Here is a 24,099-nt window from a genome sequence, read left to right as displayed (position 1 = left end):
TTCCAAACTACTAAAAGAAAAAGTAGGCCGGGCGCGGTGGCTCAAGCCTGTAATTCCAGCACTTTGGGAGGCCGAGACGGGCGGATCACGAGGTCAGGAGATCGAGACCATCCTGGCGAACACGGTGAAACCCCGTCTCTACTAAAAATACAAAAAACTAGCCGGGCGAGGTGGCGGGCGCCTGTAGTCCCAGCTACTCCGGAGGCTGAGGCAGGAGAATGGCGTAAACCCGGGAGGCGGAGCTTGCAGTGAGCTGAGATCCAGCCACTGCACTCCAGCCTGGGCGACAGAGCCAGACTCCGTCTCAAAAAAAAAAAAAAGAAAGAAAAGAAAAAGTAGCAGAAACAGGTATATATAGGTTTCAACTAATTTTTTTTTCTTTTTCTTTTTTTTTGAGACAGAGTCTCTCTGTCGCCCAGGCTGGAGTGCAGTGGCGCAATCTCAGCTCACTGCAAGCTCCACCTCCCGGGTTCACGCCATTCTCCTGCCTCAGCCTCCCAAGCAGCTGGGACTACAGGTACCCGCCACCACGCCCAGCTAATTTTTTTGTATTTTTAGTAGAGACGGGGTTTCACCGTTTTAGCCGGGATGGTCTCCATCTCCTGACCTTGTGATCCGCCTTCCTCGGCCTCCCAAAGTGCTGGGATTACAGGCTTCAGCCACCATGCCTGGCTGTGTTTCACGATTTTTCTAGGTTACACAGAATCACGTCATTTCCATGCCTCCGTGTGGAGGGACAGTCATTTTCTTTCCAGCTTTGCTAATTATTAGAAACTAAAGCCACCCGGAGAAAAAAGGTATGGATTTACATTTATTCATTTAAGTATGATTCGTGGAAATAGGAGGCCGAGTGCGGTGGCTCACGCCTGTAATCCCAGCACTTGGGAGGCTGAGGAGGGCGGATCATGAGGTCAGGAGTTCGAGACCAGCCTGACCAACATAGTGAAATCCTATCTTTACTAAAAATACAAAAATTAGCTGGGCGTTGTGGCATGTACCTGTAATCCCAGCTACTCAAGAGGCTGAGGCAGGAGAATCGCTTGCACCTGGGAGGCAGAGGTTGCAGTGAGCCGAGATCGCACCTCTGCACTCCAGCCTGGGCAACGGAGTGAGACTCCGTTTAAAAAAAAAAAAAAAGTCTGTCTCTCTTACTTGGTAGTCACACAGGTATGTTTCACTTTTTCCAAATTGGTACAAGGGAGGAAAAGCAACACAGGAAATGAGGAAGAACCAAAAACCTCTATACAATGAAAAAAATAGCAGAAAAAAAAGAAAACAAACAAAACCCAACAGTGAATGTGATGTAGCCTTGTAGGCTACTGTCCTAGTTCCTCTTCTGTTACCAACTTGCTGAGTAACTTTGTGCGGTTACTTAGCTTCTCTGGGTTTCGGTTTCCTCTTTTGCCAATTAAGCAGTTTGGATGAGATCATCTCCCAATTCTCCCAGTATACACTTATTCTAAAGCTCATGGTATACATCCATTATTTAAAATCTGGTGCTGTGACCTCTATTTCTTCAGTCAGATCACACTTGAGTATTCTAAGGCTAACATAAACCAATTAAGTTGCGTTTAATCATAGGATTAAAGCAATATACTACAACTTGTATTTGTCCTTTTGTAATTTTTCATTTTCAAACGCCCCTAGTGGCTAAACCATTTAGCCTATTTAGGAAATACCAGTTTCTCAACTCTGTAATGTGGCTTCTGATGTGAGGGAACTTGGAGCTAAATAAAATATGTGTCACTCAAACGTTAACGATTTTCCATTAGCCCCACCACCCCTCACCCCTAAGGTTATTTGGAATGTGTTTCTTTAATGAGATAATCACTTGCTAATGTAATCCCATCTAAGAAAATATAAATCAAAACCAGTGGATTTAAAATAGATTCAATATGAAAAACAAAGTTAAATGACAACTGTTAAAATATCTACGGAGAACATTCTAAAACTCACAGAAACAAATGCCTAGGTCTCGGGCATCTGGCTTATTTTACAAAGTGAAGAACTTTGCTTGACTGGTGGGAAGCAGAGATGGGAAAGATAATGTCCCAAGTAAAAAGGCTGACGTCCAGAGAAGAAAACTAGAGTGGATAAATACGGGCACGCCCTACTCAAACCCAGGCCTTTCCTCTGGACACTGTGATGCTTCTCAACACTGACAAGTTGCCTGCAATTTGTCAATGTACCTCAGAGACTATTCTAGGCGGAGATTAAATTCGTTCTTGGCCCTTAATGTACTGGAAACAAGTTGGTCAGGCCAGGTGTCAGGCTGAGAAGGCACACAAGTCGTGGAGTTCCAGGTGTCGAGACTGGTAAAGGTAAATGAAGCGCCTCGGCAAACGCGCGGGAACTCTCCTCCTTAGCAAAGCTTTCTCAATCCCTCTCAGGTTAGACCCGCCGCAAGGATGAAGGGGTTGCTGTCGGATTGCAGGTGCCTGCAGCACAGGGCCCAGAACTAAGAACCGACAATACAGATTCTTAAGCCCTGCTTGGAGGCACTGCTCTGAGCTGGCATTAGAACCGACCCAAGATGTACTAAGTATAAAGGCAAAGTAGTTATGACACCGTTGGCAGTGAAACTATACTTGGAACTCTTTCGCAGAAGTCGCTAGGGCCTCCCTAGCTCTGGGCCCCTTCTCCAGGCGCTCCAGTTTCATGGAGAGGTTTCCCTTTGAAACTGAAAACGCGCTGGTAAGAAGGATAAACGCGACCGGACTGCAATTCCCAGAAGCCGTCGCAGGCCCTCACCATCCGGGACACTAGCAGCACGGATCCCTGGGTATTGTGGTCCCGCGCTTTGCCAGCAACCCTCTGCCGACGGTAAAATTCCAGTCGGACATAGAACCACAACTCCCAGCAACCCATGCTGCCGTGTGGGGGGTCTTCACGTTCTCGTGGCGCGGCGCAAGCGTACTGGGTCCTCGGCGCGGACCGCGCAGACTGAATAATAAAAGGGGAGCGGCGAAGAGGCAGGAAGACAAGACCATGTCGAAGGGCCCCGGGCCCGGCGGCTCCGCAGCTTCCTCGGCGCCCCCGGCCGCTACCGCTCAGGTGCTGCAGGCACAGCCCGAGAAACCGCAGCACTACACGTACGTAGAGCCCCCCCCCGCCGCGCGCGCACGCCTGACGTCAGCGGCCAGCGTGAGTCACGCGCGCAGGGAGAGCGCGAGGCGGCCTCTTCCTCCCCCCCTTCCTCCTCCGGCCCGGCCCAGACCGGTTCCAACCTGCTGGGGCCGGTCCCAACTGCCTCCAACTGCCACCAACCTCTGGTCGGGCTGTGGGGCGGGAAACTCGGTCCCGGCCGCTGAGTGGGGAAGGCGGGAGCTCGGGATGCAGAGTGCACTCTCCCTAGGCCAGGCCTTCGAGGCCTAACTGTTCCTCAGACCATAAAACCACAGTAGTAGGCTCCTTTGGGGGGCAGTGAGAAGTCCAAGACACAACCAAGACGAGTTCCGTGGGGCCCAGCCCCAGAACCCACCTATGAATGATCATTAGCGCGAAATCCTGTCAGGAGATTCCATGCAATTTGCACAGGAAGCCTTTTGTGTCCCTAAGGCTCGTAGGTTGTCCACGAGGGCCACCCTTGCTTGAATTCCCAGTCGACGTAGATAAACATGCAGAGATGGAAACGTGTCGGTGCGTGCCCATGACCGTTTCCCTCGCGGGCTGTGCGGAGCCTGAGTTTGGGAGCCCGAAGGTGATGGGTTCCGAGTATGTCTGCAGGCTCAGCAGAAATGTGGCATTAGAGGGACCCCCAAATACCGACACTACAGGGTCCAGCAAGATGGGAAAACCTCTTCCTGGAAGTCTGCATCTGTGTGCTTTTAGGTCGCTGTCTTCATTTCCTTCAAGTCACATTAAGCATTCCCTAGTTAGGTGATGTGGGAGAAAGATGAATAAGGGGCGGTTTCTCGTGTTAAGCAAAATGTTGCTTTCCATTTTCCCTGATGCTCTGAATGCCTCTCATCCCCATGGGCTTCTGAGCGATGTGCATCTTTAAAAGGATCCCCAGCTGCGAGAGGTTTTGGAACCTGGGGGGTTGAACAGCTCTTTAAGTTGTTCAGTGAACGAAGAACAGAATCATCTGTTGGAGTAGAAAGAACTCAAACCAGACAGGAGGAACTCTTACTATATAGAAGACCTTGGGAAACTGTTCTGGGGTTGGGGAACATTGGTTATAGGAAGTGTATGGTTTATTTGTGGGATTCTGTGTTGTTGGCTGGAATCGTTTAAGCTTCTTGACTACAGTCTGACTCAGGTTAACCATTCTTTTTCTGATGTGGACATTGCTTTCCTGGTCCTTTCTTACTGGAGATCTTTCGCAGTCTTTCCATTGATTTTGGTGAGATGTTTTTAGCTCAAAGACTACTGATTAGTTGAATGGTGTAGTCTTGATTTTCGAATGTGGAAACTTCACGTAATTGGAACTTCTTTATATTCTCTGGTTGCTCAGATCACTGTTTTTAGTAAAATAAACACATTTTGAGTCATGAGAGTCTTGGTTTCAGCAACTTGTGTTTCTGTGTTGTGTTGTCATTGAGCATACTATGAAATCTGTATTAGAAAGACTTTCTTGTTTTGGAATTGACAGGTGAAACTAGTGAACAGCTGAGTAAATGTCAGTGTCTGAGTCTTTGTCTTCTTGATGCTCATTTGTTTAAAACCTGTCTTTCAGGCCAGGTGTGGTAGCTCACACCTGTAATCCCAGCATTTTGGGAGGCCGAGGCGGATCACCTGAGGTCAGGAGTTCGAGACCAGCCTGCCCAATATGGCGAAACCCCATCTCTACTAAAAATACAAAAAATTAGCTGGGTGTGCTGGTGGGCACCTGTAATCCCAGCTACTCAGGAGGCTGAGGCAGGAGAATCGCTTGAACCCGGGAGGTGGAGGTGGCAGTGAGCCGAGATTGCACCACTGCACTCCAGCCTAGGTGACAAGAGTGAAACTCCGTCTCAAAAATCAAAAACAAAAAAAACCCTGCCTTGGCCGGGCGCGGTGGCTCAAGCCTGTAATCCCAGCACTTTGGGAGGCCGAGATGGGCGGATCACGAGGTCAGGAGATCGAGACCATCCTGGCTAACACGGTGAAACCCCGTCTCTACTAAAAACACAAAAAACTAGCTGGGCAAGGTGGCGGGCACCTGTAGTCCTAGCTACTTGGGAGGCTGAGGCAGGAGAATGGCGTAAACCCTGGAGGCGGAGCTTGCAGTGAGCTGAGATCCGGCCACTGCACTCCAGCCCGGGCGACAGAGCAAGACTCCGTCTCAAAAAAAAAAAAAAAAAAAAAACCCTGCCTTTCCATTCCTTGTGGGTAAGTACAGAGTAATGGGACCTGGCTCTTGAGGTGTCTTAGGAAATCAGCAGGAGTAGGTAAAATAGCCAAGCTTGATGGGAGGTTGTAGGTGTTCTTATCTCCTTGTCTGTTTGTGTGTATGTGTGTTTTTATATTTTTATTTCCAAAAATCAGAGATAGAAATCAGTGGTCTTTCTTGCTAGACTTACAAGCATTCAGAAGCTGTGATGACTTGGCATACTTCATCCCCTAGTTGTCCTAGGGCTGAGGTGCAGGGAGCATGAGGACACATATGATGGAACCAGCACACTTGCTGGCTCTGATTTTTCTTTTTTCTTTTTTTTTTTTTTTTAAGGTAGGGTCTCTGTCATCCAGGCTGTAGTGCAGTGTCACGATCTCAGCTTACTGTAGCCTCGACCTCCCTGGTTCAAGTGATCCTCCCACCTCAGCCTCCTGAGTAGCTGGGACTACAGGCACACCTGGATACGTTGTTTTGGTAGTTTTTATAGAGACGTGGTTTTGCCATGTTGCCCAGGCTGGTCTCAGACTCCTGTGATCAAGCAGGCGCAAGCAATCTACTGTTGGGCCTTGGCCTCCCAAAGTGCTGGGAGGCCACCACACCCAGCTTTTTTTTTTTTTTTTCCTCTTAAAAGAGACATGGGCAGGGTGCTGTTGCTCATGCTTGTAATCCCAGCACTTTGGGAACCTGAGGTGGGTGGATCACTTGAGGTCAGGAGTTTGAGACCAACCTGGCCAACATGGAAACCACGTCTCTACTAAAAATACAAAAAATTAGGTGGGCCTGGTGGCACACACCTGTAGTCCCAGCTACTCGGGAGGCTGAGACAGGAGAATCGCTTGAACCCAGGAGGCGGAGGTTGCAGTGAGCCGAGATAGTGCCACTGCACTCCAACCTGAGTAAGACTCCAACAGAGTAAGACTCTGTCCAAAAAAAAAAAAAAAATGAAAGATGTGATCTCACTATGTTACCTAGGCTGGACTTGAACTCCTGGGCTCAAGCAGTCCTGCCTTAGCCTCCTGAGTAGCTGGGACTACAGGCACATACCTCTTTACCTGCTTCCCCCTGCCCCCATAAGGTGAATTCATTTATTGCCCTTGGGAGTTAGGGGACGGGAGCAGTTTGATTTTGATTTCAAATGAAAATTTGAGCTGCTTGGGAGGTAAACAGTGGGTACACATGGACATACAGAGTGGAATAATAATTGATCATTGATAATAATTGATCCCATTTTGAATACAGAGATAGACTCCTTTTGAATATTTGTGTTTTTGCCTGTCAGGTTTTTTTGTTTTGTTTTTTTGGAGACAAAGTCTCACTCTGTTGCCCAAGCTGGAGTGCAGTGGCGTGATCTCAGCTCACTGCAATCTCCACCTCCCGGGTTCAAGCGATTCTCCTGCTTCAGCCTCCTGAGTAGCTGGGACTGCAGGCATACGCCACCATGGCCGGCTAATTTTTGTATTTTTAGTAGAGACGGTTTCATTATGTTGGCTCGGCTGGTCTCGAACTCCTGACCTTGTGATCTGCCCGCCTTGGCCTCCCAAACTGCTGGGATTACAGGCGTGAGCCACTGTGCCCGTCCGCCTGTCAAATTTTTTACCTTTTTAAACTTTTATTTATTTATTTGTATTTTTAGTAGAGATGGGGTTTCACCATGTTGGTCAGGCTGGTCTTGAACTCCTGACCTCGTGATCTGCCCGCCTCGGCCTCTCAAAGTGCTGGAATTACAGGTGTGAGCCCCTGCGCCCAGCCACTTTTATTTTTACTTTTTATTTATTTTTGTCGCCCAGGTTGGTTGGACAGAGCAAGAGACAGGATCTTGCTCTGTCACCCAGGCTGGTGTACAGTGGCACGGGAAGGCCTGAGTCTGAGAAGGTGTGAGCCACTTCACCTGGCCTTTCTTATATGTAAATTAATTTTGTATAGTTTTATACCTGATGTTATTTGAAATTATGTAACATGCAGTAGTCTTTGCAATAATCCAGAGACACTTGTGTGATAATTGAGTCTCATTTACCATAACGGCAATCTTGGCAAACACAAGTTGAATACACCAAGCAAAAAATTACTTTCCCATTCGTTTCCCTTTCTTGCCTCTTCAATCTTGTGCTGAAATTGAAGTTCTCAGTTTGAGCCCTCCTTTTCCTAAACCAAGAGGATTATTCATAACATAGTCTGAAGGATAATTTTGTTCATTTTTTTTTTTTTCTAAACTCTTGAATAATCTTGCTTTAAGGGAAACTTTGGAATAATCCTTTCAGCAAATTGGTGTAGCAGGCACTTGTGCTGGACTTGAGGAATCCAGTCCTTTTAGAAAACAGTTACGTCAGAAGTTCCTCTATTGTACAGCTCCAAGTATTTGCTTAGCACTTAGTAAAACGATAATGTATATGTATTATTATTCTTCCAAGACAAAAACCATGTGACCTCTTTTTTTTTTTTTTTTTCTGAGACCAAGTCTGGAGTGCAGTGGCGCGATCTCAGCTCACTGCAAGCTCTGCCTCCTGGGTTCACGCCATTCTCTCCTGCCTCAGCCTCCTGAATAGCTGGGACTACAGGCACCTGCCACCATGCCCGGCTAATTTTTTGTATTTTTAGTAGAGATGGGGTTTCACTGTGTTAGCCAGGATGGTCTTGATCTCCTTACCTCGTGATCTGCCCACCTCGGCCTCCCAAAGTGCTGGGATTACAGGCATGAACCACCGTGCCCGGCCTGTGACCTCCTTTTACTAGACAGTTTGTCTTTTCTTTTCTTTTTTTTAATTAATTTATTTATTTTTATTTATTTATTTATTTATTTTTCTGAGATGGAGTCTCGCTCCGTTGCCCAGGCTGGAGTGCAGTGGCGCGATCTCAGCTCACTGCAAGCTCCGCCTCCCGGGTTCACGCCATTCTCCTGCCTCAGCCCTCCGAGTAGCTGGGACTACAGGTGCACTCCACCACGCCCGGCTAATTTTTTGTATTTTTAGTAGAGATGGGGGTTCACAGTGTTAGCCAGGATGGTCTCGATCTCTTGACCTCGTGATCCGCCCACCCAGGCCTCCCAAAGTGCTGGGATTACAGGCGTGAGCCACCGCGCCCAGCCGACAGTTTGTCTTTTCATTTGACAAAGAATGAATTTAATTCAGCTTTATTTATTTATTTATTTATTTATTTTTTTTTTTGAGACGGAGTCTCGCTCTGTCGCCCACGCTGGAGTGCAGTGGCGCAATCTCGGCTCACTGCAAGCTCCGCCTCCCGGGTTCACGCCATTCTCCTGCCTCAGCCTCCCGAGTAGCTGGGACTACAGGCGCCCGCCACTGCGCCCGGCTAATTTTTTCTATTTTTAGTAGAGACGGGGTTTCACCATGGTCTCGATCTCCTGACCTTGTGATCCGCCCGCCTCGGCCTCCCAAAGTGCTGGGATTACAGGCGTGAGCCACCGCGCCCGGCCTCAGCTTTATTTATAATAACATACTGTCTTGTATATTGGAAGAGTTTTATAAAAACGTTTAAGAATGAGAACTTTTGTAGCAATCACATCTCAAAATGTATCTGCAAGTTTAGCTACCTTTTGGCTTTTTGCTGTATTAACAGTTATACTATTGAAAGTGTATAGCTGAGCATGGCATAGTAGCACACATCTGTAATCCCAGCACTTCGGGAGGCCGAGGCAGGCAGATCACGAGGTCAGGAGTTTGAGACCAGCCTGGCCAACATGGTAAAACCCCGTCTCTACTAAAAATACAAAAAATAGCTGGGTGTGGTGGCGGGCACCTGTAATCCCAGCTACTGAGGAGGCTGAGGCAGGAGAATCATTTGAGCCTGGGAGGCGGAGGTTGCAGTGAGCCGAGGTCACGCCATTGCATTCCAGCCTGGGTGACAGGACTAGACTCCGTCTCAAACAAAAACATAAAAAGAAAATACAAAAATTAGCTGGGTGTGGTGGCGCATGCTGAGGCAGGAGAATTGCTTAAACCCGGGAGGCGGGGGTTGCAGTGAGCTGAGATTGCACCACTGCCCTCCAGCCTGGGCAACAGAGCCAGACTCCATCTCAAAAAAAAAAAAAAAAAAAAAAAATGTATTCTTGAAAGGTCACAGAAAAACTACCATCTTAAATATCCAGCTGGGCGTGGTAGCTATAATCTCAACTTGGGAAACTGAGGCGGGAGGATCACTTGAGCCCAGGAGTTCCGGACCAGCATGGGCAACATAGCAAGACCTCCTCTCTACTAAAAATTAAAAAAATGAGCCAGGTGTGGTGGTGTGCGCCTGTGGTCCTGGATACTCAGGAGGCCGAGGTGGGAGGATCACTGAGCCCAGGAGATTGAGGCTACAGTGAGCCAAGATTATGTTACTGCACTCCAGCCTGGGTGACAAGACCCTATCTGAAAAATAAATAAATAATTGGCTGGGCGTGGTGGCTCACGCCTGTAATCTCGACACTGTGGGAGGCCAAGGTGAATGGATCACTTGAGGTCAGGAGTTCGGGACCAACCTGGCCATCATGGCAAGACTGTATCTCTACTAAAAATGCAAAAATTAGCCAGGCATGGTGGTGCATGCCTGTAATCCCAGCTATTCGGGAGGCTGAGACAGGAGAATCGCTTGAACCCAGGAGGCCGAGGTTGCACTGAACCGAGATCACGCTACTACACTCCAGCCTGGGCAACAGAGTGAGACTCTGGCTTGAAAAAAATAATAAAATAAAAATAAATAAATAAATATTAAACTCTCCGAGTTTCTGACCTCATTGTTTTCACCCCATGAGAGGAAGTATACCTCAGAGACCAATCATGTCTTCATGCCTTCAGCTGCAGTGACTGCAGTCGATTCTCAGACTTCTTAACGCCCTCATGTTAAAGGAAAATGAAATTCTAGCTTAGTGAAGGTTTGCAGGAGTTTTCTGGCCACTTGGTGATTTCTTATAGGTAGACAGAGAATAAATACTTTATAGCCTCGTCTATCTAGGCATCATTTCAATTTAGGACTGGTTTCCTGGGCATTGAATTAAACAAAGATAATGTAGCAATACTTCCATAGATCTCTTTTCAGTTTATGTATTATATAAATGTCATTAACTTCACTTGATTGCATCTGATTGTATTTTGGAAAATCCTGGACATGAATATATATTTAAGTCATTATTGCAAATTACAATAAAATCATACAAGAGTTAGTAGAGTACTACTTGTTGCACAACAGAAGTCATTGGAAGCGTTACTAAGCAACCTCAGCGAGAACGAGTTACATTACCAAGAAACACTTCTGGATCTTATTTACTTGTTTATCAAGTAGAACTAATTTTTTGCAGGACAGAAATTAGGAGCTCATTGTAGCCTTCATTTAATCCCACAAAATCCCCATTAACAAGTGTTAAGTGCCCTTGCTAAGGGTAGATTCTTAAGCTTAACACCTAGTTGATATTTGCTGTTATCTAAATTATTAAAGTCAAGATTTGCTTAATGGTTAAGTTTTTTTGTTTTAATCCAGCTATGTTAGATACTAAAGAAGGCTTCCCCACAACCCATATGCATCTGCTTTGACTGGTGGTTTCTATCATCCTACAAAGACTGTGACTTATTGGTGAGGGCAGCTGGACAACTCTGAGAGCAACTTAGAGAAATCCATCTTGGGCACACTCTATAAAGGAGCTCCTTCTCTGCAAATAGCACCCCAGATAAGTGCACAAAAGCAAGATACCCTCGTGGACCTACACGTCCTCCCGCTTTTCAACACCCTGATGCCTGCAGGTGAGGTCTCTTTCCTGTGTGTCGTAGAAGCCATGAGCACGCTTAGGTAACTAGAGCCCTGCCACAACCTGAGCAGCACAGCACACATCTGCAGGCTTTCCTGCCAGACCTTTGCCTAAAGGTAATTTTTCTCATTAGGAGAGACTCCAGGTCAAGAGTGATGACAGTAAGGTTGCATTTAAAGCTGCATTACATTAAATAGTGGACTGGTCTAGTGATTATTTTCCCACACTGGGCAATATTTGCTTAATGATTAAGTTTTTTGTTTTTGTTTTTGTTTTTTTTAATCCAGCTATGGTTGATACTAAAGGAGGTTTTCCCACTATCCGTATGCATCTTCTATGTTTTGAAATTGCAACTATGGACAGTTATGGCTAATCGTAGTAGATTGTCTTCCCTTCTTTTAACATCTTGGATGAATTTGGGTCACACTAATTGTTATGTGAAGATGGATGTTGAATGTAAGTTTCTCTGCCATTCTTAGCCAATCTATAAAAATTACATTAGCCTAATTGCTAACAATGCCGAGAATTTAGGTGTAGTATCCCTCTGGACAGCAGAGCTTCTGTTTTCTTACCGTATGGATACTCTATAGATTCACCCCAGCCAGTCATGTTAAAATACCGGCATAGGCAACAGAGAGATCTGTGGAGAAAGCGCATGGGGTAATAGGTTCAGGGTGATTTTGGGGGTGATGGAAATGTTCTGGAATTAGATATGGTGAAGGTTACATAACACGGGTGAATACACTAAAAACCACTGAAATGTACACTTACAAGTGGTGAGTTTGTGTGCTCTCTGAATTATATATCAGATTTTTAAAAAGTTAATTAAAAAATCAGTGTATATGAGTCCCTCCTACAATAGAGAGGGCTTCAAGTGCATGGCCTATTGCCAAGGCTCAGCAGCAATATTGTGGGAAAGTCTGTGGTTTGCACAAAGCTCCTTGGTGCCCTTTTCCCAGCTTTCTCAGTGGCTTAGGCCCTGTGTATCTATTCTAGTTGAATGCCCCCATGTTATAAGTCTGTGGAGATGTTTTGAGATAAGAGATATGTATTCAGCAAACAAGTTTGAGACTCCTAGGTGTTGGTAATTATACTTTACCTCGTCTCCAACTTGATAGCCGTTCCAGGGAACAAGCAGATTTTTACCAATGCCTTCATAAAATGAATCACGTCTACTGCCTGGGGTGGGTGGGAGGTGGAAGAGAAGTTTGCTCTTACTAAAATGTAATAGAGTCCATTCTTCTGGTATTGTGAATGTTTTAAGGTTTACCTGGGCATTTAAGGACAGGCCATGTGTTTTAGGGATTTAAAATGATGTCAGTGGCTATACTATATTAGTTCAAGTAATCACAACAAACTTTTTATTATTTCTCTATAAAATCCCTCAACTTTCACCCCTTTTTTCTTTGCCAGTGTGTAGAATTTGACAGCAGTATCAAGAGCTGAGGAGAAGGAGAAGATGGAAAGGAGTCTAGCAACTTAAAAATCTCACAGCATTCTCTGTGAGGTGACCTTTTTTCCTGTTGGTGGCTCAATTTCTTTAGGACATAAAGAACATACTGAGGCCTGTGACAGCCTGTGACAGTATCATCAAGTTGTATCTGAACTTATTGAACTGTTTCCTCCCCTTTCTTATTCTTTATTCACAGTTTACTTTTCATGTGCATAAGTTGACTCATTTGTTTCCTGTTAGCATTTGAAACACCATATAGCCACCATAAATCCTGACAAAATGACTTCTAATGAGGAGGGGGAAGGTCCATGTCCCACCTTCCTGTGAAATTTTGGCCTATTCACAAATCTACCCCCACATAAGAGAAGTAGTTATGTTCTGTAAAGAAGAGGTTGATAAAAACCTTTAGCATGGTGTTTTGTGACTTAGAAGTTTTAAGTAGTCATTCTTATATCTAAGCATTTATTAATTTTGGTAAGAACATTACCATATGTTTCTGGCCGGGCGTGGTGGCTCAAGCCTGTAATCCCAGCACTTTGGGAGGCCGAGACGGGCGGATCACGAGGTCAGGAGATCGAGACCATCCTGGCTAACACAGTGAAACCCCGTCTCTACTAAAAAATACAAAAAACTAGCCGGGCGAGGTGGCGGGCGCCTGTGGTCCCGGCTACTCGGGAGGCTGAGGCAGGAGAATGGCGTAAACCCGGGGGGCGGAGCTTGCAGTGAGCTGAGATCCGGCCACTGCACTCCAGCCTGGGTGACAGACCAAGACTCCGTCTCAAAAAAAAAAAAAAAAAAAAAAAAGAACATTACCATATGTTTCTGATGTCACTTCTACTGTTAAGAGGTGCCAGGCATCTGGCAGCCTGCCACTTCAGGATTTGTGTGAATTGGACGATCTAAATATAGTATAAATTAGAGACCAGTACTTGTATTTCCTGATTAAAAACAAACTAACCTCTCTTTCACTATTGAAGTAAGAGTACTTTACAATGAACACAAAAAATGTATGTTAAATATCCAGTAGAGCATGCTAAAGTGAACATTTCTGTTTTTATTTCAGCAACTTATTTTATGGTATTGTAGTTATGGCCTATGCGAAACTCTCCGACATGTTCTAAACAGCTTTCAGAACATGGCTTATTTGCTACTACTCTTGTTTTTCCTTTAGCTCAGTTAAGAAATGCTTAGTTAGCCGGGCATGGTGGCTCACGCCTGTAATCCCAGCATTTTGGGAGGCTGAGGTGGGTGGATCACCTGAGGTCAGGAGTTCGAGACCAGCCTAGCCAACATAGTGAAACCCTGTCTCTACTAAAAATACAAAAAACTAGCTGGGCGTGGTGACAGGCACCTGTAATCCCAGCTACTAGGGAGACTGAGGCAGGAGAACCACTAGGACCCAGGAGGCAGAGGTTGCAGTGAGCTGAGATCACACCATTGCACTCCAACCTGGGCAACAAGAGCGAAACTCCGTCTCAAAAAAAAAAAAAAAAAAAGAAAGAAAAGAAATTAAGCATTTCTTAACAGTCAGCATGGTAGTTAGGAGTACTGACTCCAGGGTCACACCACCTGGATTTGAGGCCCAGCTCTGTCAGTTACTAGCTGTGAGATCTTGGGCAAGTGACTTACCTCTTTGTGTATCAGTTTCCTGAGAAAAGGAATATTCCCTGTCTCATGGGGTTGTTATAAGGGTGAAATAAATGAGTTCATATATGTAAAGTGCTTAAAACAGTGCTTGACGCTTAGCACAGTGTAGGTACTGTTCACCATTATTTGAACTGGGCTGTAGTCACTGCTTTCAGTTGCATTGCTCCTTGCTTCAATAGCCCTGATTGAATGCCTTCTTTAGTTGCATCCACACTAAAATAGATTCTTCAGTTCCTAGGGCACGCACGGGGCAGCAGCATCTTCAGAGAACAGTTCTCTCTTCCACATCCACTTGAATTCTTATTTCATTCTCCAGTCTTTGTAGCGCCTCCATCATACTGGTTGTATCTTATATAATGGGTGTATGTTCTGAACTGACCCACTCAGTTTAGGGCCAAATACTTTGTTGTACAGAAAACTGTACAAAGAACATGTTAGTTTAAACATACTACTAAAGTCATAAAACTGGAGGTTTTCCAGGCTAGCTTTTTCAGGCTAACTATGTACAGAAAAACTTTGTGGGTTTTTTGTTCTGTTTTTTTTTTTTATTTTTTATTTTTTGGTTTTTGAGATAGGGTCTTGCTCTGTTGCCTGGGCTGGAGAACAGTGGCATGATCTCAGCTCACTGCAACCTCCGCCTCCTGGGCTCAAGCGATTGTAGTGTCTCAGCCTCCTGAGTAGCTGGGATTACAGGTACACGCCCCCACACCCAGCTAATTTTTGTGTTTTTAGTAGAGATGAGGTTTCACCTTGTTGGCCAGGCTGGTCTCACACTCCTGGCCTCAAGCGATCTGCCCATCTTGGCCTCTCAAAGTGCCGAGATTACAGGTGTGAGCCACAATGCCCTGCCAGAAAAACTTTGAATAAAGTAAAGGTATTATATGGTTTGGGGGAGAATGAACGGGGCTTTTTTGTACTCTTGAATATGCTCTAAAATCAGTGATGTGGGCCGGGCGCGGTGGCTCAAGCCTGTAATCCCAGCACTTTGGGAGGCTGAGACGGGCGGATCACGAGGTCAGGAGATCGAGACCATCCTGGCTAACCTGGTGAAACCCCGTCTCTACTTAAAAAAAAAATACAAAAAACTAGCCGGGCGAGTGGCGGGTGCCTGTAGTCCCAGCTCCTCGGGAGGCTGAGGCAGGAGAATGGCGTAAACCCTGGAGGCGGAGCTTGCAGTGAGCTGAGATCAGCCACTGCACTCCAGCCTGGGCGACAGAGCGAGACTCCGTCTCAAAAAAAAAAAAAAAAAAAAAAAAAAATCAGTGATGTGAGTGACCCTTACATGAACCTTCCTCAGTTTCACCAGCTCTAGGCCCCATAGGGCAAAGGGACAATTATAGAAAGAAGGGACCATGGACACACAGACTAGTTGCACACCTTCCTGGCTCTTGTTAGTTCTTGGGGCAGGACAGCTCACAGGTGTCAGAATGTTCCAGTGAGCCCCAGTGAAAAGTGGGCTGAAATAATTGCCAGTGATTGGCTCCCCGACTGTAAAACACTGACTGGCTTGAGTGCGCGTAGCACCTGAACTGTGGGTTGCTGTGTGTGTGTGCACATGCGTGTGTGCACAGGTGCGGTCGGGAGTTTCATTGCATCTAGGGGCTTCATAGTGGCCATAAGATCATATTGTGTTTACTCTAACTAAAGGCCAGTGTGGGATCAAAGGAGGTTCAGACACACTTAGAAATTCACTAGACACTTTATTTGCCTGAATAATACTCCCTGAGCTTGCTTTTTCTGTCAGAGAGAATGTTCTAAATCAGGATCACTTTAGAAGATTTGGAAGCCACATCTCTGTAGCTGTGTAGTGTGTCAGATCCATCCAAATATTTACCTACCACCAATTATAGCTTTATTTTCCCTTATTTTTTAAAGCTTTTTTTTTTTTTTTTTTTTTTTTTTGGGCGATACGGTCTTACTCTGTCACCCAGGCTAGAGTGCAGTGACGTAATCATAGCTCACTGCAGCCTTGAACTCCTGGGCTCAAATGATCCTCACTTCAGCTTCCTGAGTAGCTGGGACTACAGGCCTGTACCACCACACTTGACTGATTTTTTATTTTTAGATTTGTTTCGTGAAGTCAGGGTCTTTTTTTTTTTTTTTTTTTTTTTTTTTTTGAGACGGAGTCTCGCTCTGTCTCCCGGGCCACCTCACCCGGCTAGTTTTTTGTATTTTTTTAGTAGAGACGGAGTTTCACCGGGTTAGCCAGGATGTTCTCGATCTCCTGACTTCGTGATCCGCCCGTCTCGGCCTCCCAAAGTGCTGGGATTACAGGCTTGAGCCACCGTGCCCGGCCGAAGTCAGGGTCTTACTATGTTGCCAGGCTGGTCTGGAACTTCTGACCTCAAGCAGTCTTCCGTCCTCTGCTCCCCAAAGTGCTGGCCTGAGACACCACACCCAGCCTAAACTAAAAGCCATTTTTAGTAACTCCCACCAATGTGGTTACTATTAGAAAGTTGTATGGTTTCTGGGTCATGTTTGGTGTCAGAATGTGTACATATATCCTTATAAATATTGAATGTAGAACTGATAGTTTACCTTTCAGATTTGCAAAAATAAGGAAAGATTTTTAGCAGCTTGTAAGAAACATATACATACTTGGATGAATAATTAGAATTTTAATTTACAGCTCATATACTCTTACAGTATTCTCTTTGAGGGTAAAACATACTTTATTCTCAAACTTAAAGAACCTTGGATAAGCCATGAATTATGGCCTCAGTGACTACATTTCTTTTTAGGAGTTATATGTGGGGGAAGGAAAGAAGTAGGTACGTGGAAGTGTTAACATGGAAAACAGGAGATTACAGAGAAGCATTATTTGAGCCTTTGGATACTACAAATAATCTTCAACAATGACTGGGGTTTTTTGGCTTTTTGTTTTTCCTTTCCTTTTGTGCTAGTTGCAGAATCCTATCATATTGTGGTTAGATTTCAATAAAGAATGTTTAAGATCAGGACTTTGTCTTGCATTTTAAAAAGACCCTATATTCAAGTTAAAGCTTGTATATATTTGTTTTTTGTTTTCGTTTTTGAGACGGAGTTTTGCTCTGTCCCCCAGGCTGGAATGGCCAGGAGAGCAGCAGGAGCTGCAGGAACAGGTGCTTCCTCACTGGCCACTCCATCTTGAAAACTCATGGCCCATGTCCTGAGGCTGAGTGGCATCCAGAGTGAGTTATTCTACTGGCTCAATCTCTTGTCCTTTTTGTTGGGCTTACATCTTGCTGTTCACTGTTCTGGGATTCACCAAGTCCTGAGCAAATCTGGTGTTGCAGTGCCACCTCTTTCTGTTGGCTTGTCTTTTTTTTTTTTTTTTTTAGATGGAGTCTTGCTCTGTTGCCCAGGCTGGAGTACAGTGGCGCAATCTTGGCTCACTGCAAGCTCTGCCTCCCAGGTTCATGCCATTCTCCTGCCTCAGCCTCCCAAGTAGCTGGGACTACAGTTACCCACCACTATGCCTGGCTAATTTTTGTATTTTTAGTAGAGGCGGGGTTTCGCCATGTTGGCCGGGCTGGTCTCGAACTGACCTCAGGTGATCCCCCCCACCTCAGCTTCCCAAAGTGTTGGGATTACAGACATGAGCCACCACGCCTGGCCTAATTTTTGTATTTTTAATAGAGATGGAGTTTTGCCCTGTTGGCCAGGCTGGTCTTGAACTCCTGATCTCAGGTGATCTGTCCACCTTGGCCTCCCAGAGTGCTGGGATTACGGGCATGTGGCACTACACCAAACCACGGTTAGTTTTTGTGTTTTTAGTAGAGACGGGGTTTTGCCATATTGACCAGGTTGATCTCAAACTCCTGGCCTCAGGTGATCCACCTGCTTTGGCCTCCGAAAGTTACTGGGATTACAGGCATGAGCCACCGTGTCTGACTGGTACCCAGCTTTTGCCAGTAGTCATCATGATACCCATTGGTTGTTGGAGGAAATAGAAACAGGAATTAATCTGTAGTGGCTATGCATGGTGGCTCATGCCTGTAATCCCAGCACTTTGAGAGGCTAAAGAGGGTTGCTTGAGGTCAGGAGTTTGAGACCAGCCTGGGCAACGTCATCTCTATAAAAAAATATAAAAATTAGCTGGGTGGGGTGGCAGGTACCTATAGTCCCAGCTATTCGAGAGGCTGAGGTGGTAAGATTGCTCGAGCCTGGGAGGCTGCAGTGACCTGTAATTATACCACTGCACTCCAGCCTGGGTGACAGAATGAGACTCTTTTTTCAAAAAGTAGATCTGTAATGGTCTCTGCACATTCCCAGCACCAATGACAAAAGAGGAGCCAAATGCCAGCAGCTGACTCTGTGTGTGAGGCGGAAGATCTCAATGTTAGTGTTCAGGTGAGGAACAAAGCTGAGCAGACATGATGTGGAATAGAGAGCTTGCTGAGTTAATTGCCAGGAGAAGTATCTAAGTCAGAGGTTGGAGCTGTTTCTCTGTGTTTTATTGGGTTCGTGCAGAGCTGCTTTATACCAGGCTTGTACCACTTGGTATGCTTTTTGCTTTTCTTTTCACTTCTACACCTCTCAGGCACCTGCTGTGGGTCAGCTCTGTGCAGGGGTACAAAGATGATAGATGTGGCAGTGTATAAAACAGTCAGAATCCACTGTGGTGGCTGTACCAGCAGTATTCACATAGTGTAGTAGGAACATGGAAGGGGGGGCAGGCAGGGTCAGGGAACCCTCAGGGTGATCTAGACCCAGGGGACAACATGATCAAAAGTATGGAGATGTAAGGGTGTGATGCGATGGTGCATATCAACTGTTTAGAGCAGAGGTCACCTGTAATCCCAGCACTTAGGGAGCAGAGGCCAGAGGATAGCTTGAGCCCAGGAGTTCGAGACGTGCTCGGGCAATATAGTGAGACCCCTTTCTCCACAAAAAGGGGAAAAGAAGACAAAAATACCCAAGTGTAGAGCAGAGGTCGGCAAACCGGCCTGCATACCAAATCCAGCCTGCTGCCTGCTTTTTTATGGCCCACAAGCTAAGAATTGTTTTCACTTTCTTTTGAGACAGGTCTCAGTCTATCCTTCTGGCTGGAGCACAGTAGGACAGTCTTGGCTCACTGCAGCCTTGACCTCCCAGGCTCAAAGAATCCTCCTGCCTCAGCCTTCTGAGTAGCTGTGACTATAGGTGTGCACCACCACACCTGGCTAATTTTTGTACTTTTTTGGTAGAGACAGGGTTTTGCCACATTGCCCAGGCTGATTTCCTAACTCCTGAGCTCAAGCAGTCCACCGCCTTGGCCTCCCAGAGTGCTGGGATTACAGGCATGAGCCACTGTGCCCTCCCTTCACATTTTTTCAGTGACTGAAAAAAATGACATTTCGTGATGTGACGATTATATGAATTTCAAAGAATCCCTAAATAAAGCCTCCTTTGGGCCAGGCACGGTGGCTCACGCCTGTAATCCCAGCACTTTGGGAGGCCGAGTTGGGCGGATCACGAGGTCAGGAGATCGAGACCATCCTGGCTAATAAAGTGAAACCCTGTCTCTACCAAAAATACAAAAAATGAGCTGGGCGCGGTGGCAGGTGCCTGTAATCCCAGCTACTTGGGAGACTGAGGCAGGAGAATGGCATGAACCCAGGAGGCGGAGCTTGCAGTGAGCAGAGATCGCACCACTGCACTCCAGCCTAGGCGACAGAGTGAGATTCTGTCTCAAAAAATAAAAAATAAATAAATAAAATAAAGCTTCCTTTGAACCTGCGCTCATTCGTTTCTCTGTTGTCCTGGCTGCTTGTGCCCTTCAGCGGCAGAGTCGAGTAGTTGCCACAGGAGACTGACTATATGTGATGCTCATTGCTTCACATTGCTGCACATATCAGCATACCACTTTTTTTTTTTTTTGAGACGGAGCCTCGCTCTGTCGCTCAGGCTGAAGTGCAGTGGCGCAATCGGGCTTATTTCAAGCTCCGCCTCCCAGATTCATACCATTCTCCTGCTTCAGCCTCCCGAGTAGCTGGGACTACAGGCGCCTGCCACCACACCTCGCTAATTTTTTGTATTTTTAGTAGAGATGGGGTTTCACTGTGTTAGCCAGAATGGTCTTGATCTCCTGACCTCTGATCCGCCCACCTCGACCTCCCAAAGTGCTGGGATTCCAGGCATGAGCCCCTGTGCCTGGCCAGCATACCACATTTTATACATTCTTCATCACCGTTGCATACCTCTTATGTCAAAAGAAGAGAGGAAGAGAAAAATGCACTTCAAGTATTACACTTTTAAGGCTTGGTGGCATGTGGATTATTTTGTTAACACATTCGGTGGCAAAGCATCTAATAATAAAGATAGCTGTGACTGTGCATGGTGGTTTATGCTTGTAATCCCAGCACTTTGGGGGGCCGAGGCAGGAGTACAACTTGAGCCCAGGAGTTGAGGTTGCAATGAGCTGTGATTACACTACTGCACTCCAGCCTGGCGATAGAGAAAGAAAAAGAAAGGAATATTCCTTTAAAATTTTTTTTTTTTTTTGGAGACGGAGTCTCGCTCTGTCTCCCAGGCTGGAGTGCAGTGGCGCGATCTCCACTCACTGCAAGCTCCGCCTCCCGGGTTCACACCATTCTCCTGCCTCAGCCTCCCGTGTGGCTGGGACTATAGGCGGCCGCCACCGTGCTCGGCTAATTTTTGTATTTTTAGTAGAGACGGGGTTTCACCGTGTTAGTCAGGATGGTCTCGATCTCCTGACCTCGTGATCCACCCATCTCAGCCTCCCAAAGTGCTGGGATTACAGGCGTGAGCCACCGCGCCCGGCCAATTTTTTTTTTTTTTTTTTGAGATAGAGTCTCGCTCCGTCGCCCAGGCTGGAGTGCAGTGGCGTGATCTCAGCTCACTGCAACCTCCATCTCCCGGGTTCAAGTGATTCTTCTGCCTCAGCCTCCTGAGTAGCTGGAACTACTGGCACCTGCCACCACACCTGGCTAATTTGTATTTTTAGTAGAGACGGGATTTCACCATATTGGCCAGGTTGGTCTTAAACTCCTGACCTTGTGATCCGCCCGTCTTGGCCTCCCAAAGTGCTGGGATTACAGGCGCGAGCCACTGCACCCGGCCCCCACCTTTTTTTTTTTTTTGGAGATTGCTCTGTTGCCCAGGCTGGAGTACAGTGGTGCGATCTCAGCTCATTTCAACCTCAACTTCCCTGGTTCGAGTGATTCTCATGCCTCAGCCACTCAAGTAGTTGGGATTATAGGTGTGACTCACCACGCCTGGGTAATTTTTTTTTTATTTTTGGTAGAAACGGGATTCTCCATGTTGGCCAGGCTGGTGTCAAACTCCTGACCCCAAGTGATTTGCCCGCCTTGGCTTCCCAAAGTGCTGGGATTACAGGAGTGAGCCACTGCACCTGACCTAAAAATTTTTTTCTGACCATTGCTTTTTTATGAGTTGGGAATATTGTGATAAGTGCTTCGTCTCATAATGCTGATGCATTTTTTCAGCACAGATGTCTTTTTTTTTTTTTTTTTTTTTTGAGACAGGGTCTCGTTCTGTCACCCAGGCTGGCATGCAGTGGTGCAACCGTAGCTCACTGCAGCCTCAAACTCTTGGGTTTAGTGATCCTCTCACTTCAGCCTCCCAAGTAGCTGGGACTACAGGTGCATGCCTGGCTTCGTTTTCTTAAAATTATATTTTAAAAATGTTTTAGTGATGGAGTCTTGCTATGTTGCCTTCAAACCCCTGGGCTCAAGTGATCCTCCCACCTCCGCCTCTTGTGTTGGTGGGATTATGGGGATAAGCCACTGCATGCAGTTAGGAATATTTCCTTACAGCAGAATTTCTTCACAAGAATCAAAACTACATTTTTGTAGTTTCACTTGCAGGCTACAACTGAAGCAGGTTTCTGAGTGGCTCGTTTGTTAGCTAGGCAAGGAAAGCCATTTACTGATATTGAGTTAATTAAATTGTGTTTGATTGCAGGAGCTGGAGAAGTGTGTCCAGAGAAAACACACTTTTGTTTGAGAGTGTTAGCTTTTCAGCAGGAACAGTGTCTCAAAATGTTGAGGACGTTAGGAGCAACATCAGTAGTCAATTAAAACAGAAGGCTGGACTGGGCACCATGACTCACACCTGTAATCCTAGCACTTTGAGAGGCCAAGGTGGGCGGATCACAAGGTCAGGAGATTGAGACCACCCTGGCCAACATGGTGAAACTTCATCTCTACTAAAAATACAAAAATTAGCTGGGTGTGGTGGCCCACGCTTGTAGTCCCAGCTACTCAGGAGTCTGAGACAGGAGAATCACTTGAACCCGGGATGCAGAGGTTGCAATGAGCTGAGATCACACCACTGCACTCCAGCCTGGTGACACAGTCAGACACCGTCACAAAAAAAAAAAAAAAAAAAAAAAGGGGCCGATTTCATGTGGTTTTTCCTGGCTGTTGATGAGTCCACAGCTAGTTACTATTACTGTTTAGTTTTTACTTATTCATGGAGTTGATGCCAGGTTTGAAGAGAGTGAGGAATTAACCTCTATGAATAGTTTGTTTGGAACAATTACAGGTGAGAGTATTTTCAAAAAAGCTAAGAAAACACTAATTCAGTACAACCTAAAGTGTAATCTGCTAGTATCTTTTACAACTGGTGGTGGTAAAAATATGTGTACAGCAGAAAAATAATTGAACAAATTTACGAAACTTGTGAAAATGTAAGGTGGTTTATTCATTGTGTTATTCATCAGCAGGTACTTTGCAGAAAATGTTTTAGTTTATCATGTGTTATTAAACCCTTAGCATCAGTAATTTTACTTGGTTTTGTGAATCATCATCAGTTCCATGAGTTTTTGTCCGAAATAGAAGCTGAATATTCTGATGTGCCCTGCTACGCAGTAGTTTGATGACTGAGCAGTGGTAGTTTTCTTTCAACTTTTTGAGCTCAGGGCTGAGATTGAAAATTTTCTGAGTGAGGAGAATCGCTCTCAACCATTATTAAATGCTGAATGGCTTTGGAAATTAGCTTTTGCTGCAGACTAGGTAATGTTTGTTAATGAATTCAACCTAAAACTCCAAAGTAAAACAGTGCTTATGCAAACGCAATACTTCAGGGAAGTCATGTTTTTTTTTTTTTTTTTTTTTTTTTTGAGACGGAGTCTCGCTTTGTCGCCCAGGCTGGAGTGCAGTGGCGCGATCTCGGCTCACTGCAAGCTCCGCCTCCCGGGTTCACGCCATTCTCCGGCCTCAGCCTCCGAGTAGCTGGGACTACAGGCGCCCGCCACCTCGCCCGGCTAATTTTTTGTATTTCTTAGTACAGACGGGGTTTCACCATGTTAGCCAGGATGATCTCGATCTCCTGACCTCGTGATCCACCCATCTCGGCCTCCCAAAGTGCTGGGATTACAGGCTTGAGCCACCGCGCCCGGCGGAAGTCATGTTGATGACAGCAAATGTTTAAATCATTATGTCATGTTAAGCTGCCTTGTATACTTCCTGTGCTGTCAAAAGTGAAAACAAAGGCAAGCTCTCCATTCCTACACACATGTTCCAAATGCAGGCTATAGTTCTATCAGGGATTTTGCATCTCAATGTGAACACAAAGGAAATTTCTCTATTTTGAAATCCATCGGATGGGCACGGTGGCTCACACCTGTAATCCCAGCACTTTGGGAGGCGGTAGGCAGGTCACTTGAGGTCAGGAGTTCAAGACCAGCCTGGCCAACAAGGGGAAACCCCGTCTCTACCAAAAAATACAAAAATTAGCCGGGTGTGGTGGCGCATGCCTGTAGTTCCAGCTACTCGGGAGGCTGAGGCAGGAGAATCGCTTGAATGTGGGAGACAGAGGTTGCAGTGAGCTGAGATCACACTGCTGCACTCCTGCCTGGGTGACAGAGTGAGATTCCATCTAAAAAATAAAAGTAAAAAATCTGCACAATTGAGTTTACGACATATCTTCAACTGGAAGTGATTAAAAGATAAGTATTAATAGAATTCTGGCCATGCATGGTGGCTCACACCTGTAATCCCA

General features: G+C 45.9%; 1 protein-coding gene across 3 annotated transcripts in view; it reads left to right on the top strand.

The window, feature by feature from the left end:
• Nucleotides 1–2,915: 2,915 nt before the first annotated feature.
• The window catches only part of UNK (unk zinc finger), a 42,365-nt gene continuing 21,181 nt past the window's right edge, over nucleotides 2,916–24,099 (top strand). For 2 of the 3 annotated variants that reach the window (XM_037993462.2, XM_008011724.3), the window contains exon 1: nucleotides 2,916–3,092. In XM_037993462.2, coding sequence (XP_037849390.1) covers nucleotides 2,989–3,092 — 104 coding nt within the window. In that variant the 5' untranslated portion in view covers nucleotides 2,916–2,988. The remainder of the gene's footprint in view (nucleotides 3,093–24,099) is intronic. The other variant, XM_008011726.3, reaches the window with a different exon arrangement.

The sequence above is a fragment of the Chlorocebus sabaeus genome, chromosome 16 (assembly GCF_047675955.1).
Source record: "Chlorocebus sabaeus isolate Y175 chromosome 16, mChlSab1.0.hap1, whole genome shotgun sequence".
Taxonomy (NCBI): domain Eukaryota; kingdom Metazoa; phylum Chordata; class Mammalia; order Primates; family Cercopithecidae; genus Chlorocebus; species Chlorocebus sabaeus.
The sequence above is the reverse complement of the archived record's forward strand: the minus strand, read 5'-3'. Positions and strand labels throughout refer to the sequence as shown.